The sequence below is a fragment of the Sinocyclocheilus anshuiensis genome, unplaced genomic scaffold (genome assembly GCF_001515605.1).
Source record: "Sinocyclocheilus anshuiensis isolate Anshui unplaced genomic scaffold, SAMN03320099.WGS_v1.1 scaffold295, whole genome shotgun sequence".
Lineage (NCBI taxonomy): Eukaryota > Metazoa > Chordata > Actinopteri > Cypriniformes > Cyprinidae > Sinocyclocheilus > Sinocyclocheilus anshuiensis.
In genome coordinates this window covers 14915-21288 of record NW_015549573.1, presented here as the reverse complement: position 1 = coordinate 21288, position 6374 = coordinate 14915, and the positions used below count along the sequence as shown (strand labels likewise).

At 34.5% G+C, this 6374-nt stretch overlaps 1 protein-coding gene across 3 annotated transcripts in view; it reads left to right on the top strand.

Annotated features, from left to right (window-relative positions):
* The first annotated feature begins 4068 nt into the window (after window positions 1-4068).
* The window catches only part of LOC107657466 (uncharacterized), a 9840-nt gene continuing 7534 nt past the window's right edge, over window positions 4069-6374 (top strand). Inside the window, exons 1-2 of one of the 3 annotated variants that reach the window (XR_001630689.1) lie at window positions 4069-4105; window positions 4287-4753. Coding sequence is in view for 2 of the 3 variants with exons in the window: in XM_016445557.1 (XP_016301043.1) it covers window positions 4080-4105; window positions 4287-4422 (162 nt within the window). In the remaining variant the exon portion in view is untranslated. The remainder of the gene's footprint in view (window positions 4106-4286; window positions 4754-6374) is intronic. The other 2 variants (XM_016445558.1, XM_016445557.1) reach the window with 2 other exon arrangements.

Sequence of the window (6374 nt, the reverse complement as noted above, 5' to 3'; positions counted from 1 at the left end):
AAGGAAACTCCAAAAGGACACCAAAGAACCAAATGATATAAGGAGCCCATATAAGCACATATGAAAGAAAAAAAATGCTAAAAAAAAAACAATTGTATAGCATGTGTACAGTGCAACAGCAAAGAGCTTTTTTGCACTGCGATACCGAACAGGACCACATACGCTCTGATTGAAGCCGGTCACTGTATGTAGATAACCAGGTCCTCTAATGATTGGGATAAATCAAGACACCCTACCGCGAGTATCCCGACAACGACTATGACTAATGATGATATTATTAGTCTGTGCTATTCCTAAGAAATCATCTCAACAATGTAGTATAGCAGCAGATAAATACAGATAAAATAATAATAAAACATCTTTATATGTAATTTTATATCACTAAAATGAAATAGGAAGCCACTAACAGATGCTCACATCCACACAGGTGCAACACTTGCTTCTCCTTTTTCTCTCCTCCTGATCCCATGTATCCTGCCATATTTGATTAATATTGTCTTTACTGATAACTTTAATTCATGATTTACTATAGGAAAGCAGAATAACCATGGTGGGATGACAGTCATACTTATTGTCTTACAGCATACAAAAGTGTCTATTCCCATTTCCTTGTCTTCTATTCCCCTATTCTTTAGTTTGGGTTAAACAAATACATTTTGCTTGGTTGGAACAGCAGCTACGCTAATTATGTCTCTATTTGTTTCTCTGTTTTTTGCCATCCCGTGGTAACTAGGATTTACACAAGCTTCAGTCTGGATCCAGAACACCTGAGAAGAGATGATGCCAACCCCTCAGAGGACCTCAGATGATGCCAACCCTGAAACAACATACAGAGCTACCACATTTTGCTATAAGTTTGATTGCATCTAATAATAATTGCTGTTAATACTGTTCATCGTCTGTTTTATTACGTCTTTAATTGATTTTTTTCGTACATTTCTGCCATATGTACATAAACTGACAGTCACCACTGATAAGCTACCACTAAATATTGTAGAAACTTAATTTGCTGTAAAGTTGCTTTGCAATGATTTGTATCGTGAAAAACGCTGTACAAATAAACTTGAATTGAATTGAACTTTAGCCTGTGCTTTTTAAAAATTCTTTAAATTATTTAATGAGTGATTTGATTTAAGCATTTTGAAAGCTTTGTTCCTAGCTTTTATTGTTTTGTTTTTTTTACTTTTTTCCCCCTTGCCCCAGATGTTTTACCTATAGCTTCATCTGCTGATTCATATATTATACTTGTAATCGTATTATTTAGTTATTCAATGTCATCACTCAAATGTGGCATGACCTCAATTAATTTACTACTTGCTTTAAATCTATACAGATCCCAATTAGCCTCTCTCACTCTCATTTACTTACTACCTTGAATGAAAGTAATCACTCCACCCCTATTGCAGAACTTCTATCTTTACGTACTGCTGTATAACCATGAATGATACAATCAAGTGATGGTTTTAACCAGGTTTCCTGTATACAAATGATGTTTGGTGTAACAGATAATTATTATATGAAATGTTTTAATTCTTGTCCATTAGCAGTTAAGACTTCTGGCATTCCATTATAAAATGGATAATGCCAACAATGCCCACCACCACCACATGTTGATTGTGTTTCAGATATCCCTGTTGTTAGTGATGTTTTAATTCTTGTCCATTAGCAGTTAAGACTTCTGGCATTCCATTATAAAATGGATAATGCTATCAATGCCCACCACCACATGTTGATTGTGTTTCAGATATCCCTGTTGTTAGTGTTGCATTGATTAACTTTTCTGCTGCTTTTGTGATTATCTTGATTCTCTCTGTTCTACTGCTTGTTTGTGCTGAGCAGTTGATGACTTCTACTAGGAATATCACAAACTTCTTTTCCACAATTAATGTGTCATTAGTAATTCTGCAACTTTTCTGTGCTATGTTTTGAACTGGGGGTTGAACCACAGGCACCGTCCTAGATATTGCATATGTATCTACTTTCCTAATTGCTTCAGCATGAGTAAGCTTTTCTTCAATTCTCAGGTTTTGAACTTGCACTGGTCTTTTATGTGCTTCACATCCTTTATATGCAGCACTATGTTCTCCTCTGCAGTTACAGCATTTAATTTTTGTTTATTCCTTGCATTTCCCATAATCATGTTCCCCTCCACACTTTGCACAATGACTTTTGGCCCTACATGCTGCTGCAACATGTCCGTACCACTGGCATTTAAAACACCTTGTTGGTGGAGGAATGTATGGTCTTATTTCTTTGTATTTCCCTCGCTAACATTACTCCAATCATCAAGCTCCTCCATCTCGTCTACATCGATCTCACTTCCTGGATTCATCTCATTTCCTGCTAATCCCGGATCACACCTCAGTCCTCCTGGATCCTCCATCCAAGCCTCCTCCCGTCCCCGCAACACTGAGACCTTCACTTCCAGGTCAAGAAACTCTCAATCAAAAACTCGGTAGCCAATGAGAACACACAGCTGCTAGCCCCGCCTCCATGAGAGATTTGTGCCAGAATGGCGAATGAAAACTTCAGAAGCGTAAATTAAAACTCTGGAAGCACATTTGTACAGATCAGCAAAAGAAAGAGAAGAAAGCAGTTAGCAAAACATGCAGTGTATTAAAAACGAAGTCAAAGATTTTGCCTGTGATTTATTTATTTTTTTATTTTTAGTTTCAAATCATTTCATTCAGTTTCAATTTATATTTTCATAAGTTTCTTGAAAAATTAGATTCATTTTTATTGGCACAAAAGTAATTCCATATAAGTGTTTATTGTAGTGTTTATTTAACCAAGAAAATGGGACTGACACATTAATTTACATTTGATAAATAAAAAAAAACAAAAAAAAAACTTTCTCTTCATTTCAGAATACCACCGCACACCATATATATTTATTTTTTAGATGGAACACAAGTATCAAGTAATTGAGGTACTTTGCAGTCTTATAAAAGAACTGGAATTTCCTCAGCCTCTGAAACAACCAGGAAGCACAAAACAAAACTACTACACACTGGAATCCACTGTTATTTGTGTGTGCTTCAATGGCTCACTCAGCTTAAATACATATTTCGGCATCTCTGTCAGCTGCAAAGAAGCCAAACATATTATGATATATTCCTAATTTGTTAATAATACATTGCATGAATATGTGTCATATGCTGTAATGTCATTCAATGTCCGCAGAACAGTCGAGGACAGTTTAACATTTGCTGGATCCCTGCAATGCCATATTTCCATATGGCAATTGTGCAGAGACAAATTCCTGTTTAATGATCAGTCTGTGTGAGAAAGAGCAGTGATCAATAATCATACAGAAAACACTATGAGGCAGATAAGAGAGAGTCCCAGAATACAGTTGAGAGAGACGCTTGCTTTAAAACCTGCTTTCAGCAACTCAGTGATGAATAATGAAGACCTATGACTAAGCACACTAAAGAGAATGATCCACATTTCTTGCATTGTATTCTTGTAGAAGTTTTAGTCACAATTTTCTTTTTATTGATTAAATGACTGAGTCATAGAGTTTGGGCAGAAAATGATCAGTGCTGGAACCGGCTCTAACTGGTTTGTCCACTGTAGTCTTGACAATATGTTTACCATTACTACTCATTTGCCTTGAATATAAATGTGGACACACCTTGTTTTGTAGTTCTAGTTTTCTATTCTTTTTGGCTCAAGTTGTGAAATAATTTATGTGTATATTTTCCATTGTACAAAGGATGTTTTTTTTTTTTCATTTATGAAATAATTATGTATATATAAACGTTCTTAACTCTCTAAATACTATACAGAAAGCTTTTATTTTTTTACTATTTATCTGAAATAAAGTTGATTCTTTAAAACAGCTAAAATAAAATGCAATTCTTGGACATACAAGCCAATAACATTAATCAAATTTGCCATATTTTTCTGCAATTAAACACATTTTGGAGTTAGTAAATAAATCAGCACTGTTCAAAAAAATATAAAAGCGTCCAGACGTTATCACTGAATGTGCACAAATAAAGGAGGGCGGAGTTGAAAGAGTGCAGCTGAAACTTTTGAAACACATACTTCCTTGTGTTAGTCATTTCTGCAAGATGATGACTGCGAATAGAGTAAGAAGGTAAGAAGCTGGTTTTATTATTATTATTATTATTTTAACAACTAGCTATGTTTTATTTAATCTTTAAAAATTAAATATGCATGACATATCAATGATATAAAACACAGTCTAGGAGTCCATTACATAATAATCATGATAATGATAATAATAATAATAATAATATATAATTTTCCTCAACCAGAAAAATGCCACCTGGGATGGTGAACACCCGCGAGTTTAACAAGGAGAACTTCAAATCCTGTGGGCTCCAGTTAATTTTTCATGTAATGAAAGAATTTAAAAAAGAGCAAAACAAACTAAGAACTCATGTGAACGAGGTATGTCACACACACGGGGCGTCGCTCATGGGTGGTGGGGGGGAAAGAGTGACAAAGTGCACAGGGCCCAGAGGTTTTAAATTACAGCTCATGCGAAACAGCAAAAAGCAAATACTCCAAAAAAGTGTGAAGCGGCACGACCTGATCATCTGCCAGCCGTGCACAAAAGCAGACCGGGATCAGTCACCATGTAAAGCCATAAACAGCGCAAGTCGCTTGATCCATTCAGATGTGACAGAATTGTGGTACACAGTTGTGTGATATGAGATCATTGAAGGTTCTGTAGTGATGCTGCTGAAAACAGCCACGAACATGTGAACTGCATGACGAGGTAAACTGGAAAACGCCAATAGCCTACATAATTACAAGCTTCCATCATTTAACTTGCCGTTATTAACACTGTACAAATAGCCTAAGGTGTTTTGGCAGAAATTTATTTATTATAAATGTTACTGTTATTACTTATATGAAATATTGGAGACTTTTATGGAAGTTGTTTTTGTAGTTTCTACATGTTTATTTTTTATTGTTATTATTATTATTACAAATGTCATTGTTTATTATTACTTAATGTTTATTAAAAAAAAACATATTTCCTAACCATGGTAATGAGGACCATGGTTTTACTTGTTGTGACCACCATCAAACTCTGGAATCTATGCAAGAGCTATAGTATATTTCATTAGGGCAAAGGATAATTTAACAGAATTGCTTTAGTAGCTTCTTTCTCTTTAAATGTTTAGTTCTAATCAATTTTATTTTAAGTGAAATGTTAATTTAGTAAGAGCCTGATTAAAGATAAATATCATTGTCTTAAATAAATAAGGTGTTTACTATTTACAAATGTTAAAGTTCTTAAAGGGATAGTTCACCCAAAAATGAACATTGTCATAATTTACTCATCAACATCATGTCATTCCAAACCTGTGTGATTGTTTTTTCTTCTGTGGAACATAAATTAAGATAATTTGAGAAATTCAATAAATTGTTGTCCATACAGTAGAAATCAAGGGTAACCAAAATGGTTTGGTAACATTCTACAAAATATCTTTTGTGTTCCACAGAAGAAAGTAAGTCATGCAGGTTTGGAATGACATGAGGCTGAGGAAATCATGACAGAATTGAATAGCAGAAAAATACAAAAAGCCAAGGCAAAGAATCTGCACACCAAACGAAATGCAGAGTTCAAGGTCCTTAGAACAGGAGTTTATTCCTGAAGATTTACATGGAGGTGACCAGGGCCGTAGCTGGGGTTTGCGGGGCCCCAGTGCAGGTTGTACCAGTAGGCCCTGTTTGAAAGTATTGAATTTGTATGTTCATTCTATTTATTTAATTGTGCTATTTACACAATGTTTAAGTTTGTAGGTGTCCAAGTACAGAAACCAAATAATCAAATGTAAAATAGCACTGCATAGTCTTCACTGTAAAAATTAAATATAGAGTCAAACCAAAATTGATTCAGACACCTTCAACCTTTCTCACATTATCACAGTTTATTCGCTATAGTTTAGAAAATGGTAATAAAATATGACAAGAACTCAGAGTTAAACTGTGTCAGAACAAATTCAGCTTGATAATGTTAGATAACTTTGATAGAAAGGCATGTAATGGATTACAATAAACCAAAAATTCAGACAACTGTTAGTACAATATTTACACAACTATCAATACTTTGTTGACCAGTTACCCAGCAATGCTTAATTTTGTTCAGTCTGTGGTGTAAAAAAGTCGCATTAGCAATTAAAGAAAAAACACAAGCAAAACATGGTCAGGTCAAAGTGTCGGAATAATTTTTGGTCCCAATTTTGTTTTATCAATTTTACTGGTAGTCCACTGTATGAAGAATTTTTGGGTATAATATGTCACAGTTTACTTTATTTTGCTGTCCTCACTTACATAAATGAACTATAATGTCCTGCACCCACTAGTAAAAAATATCAAAAATTATATCT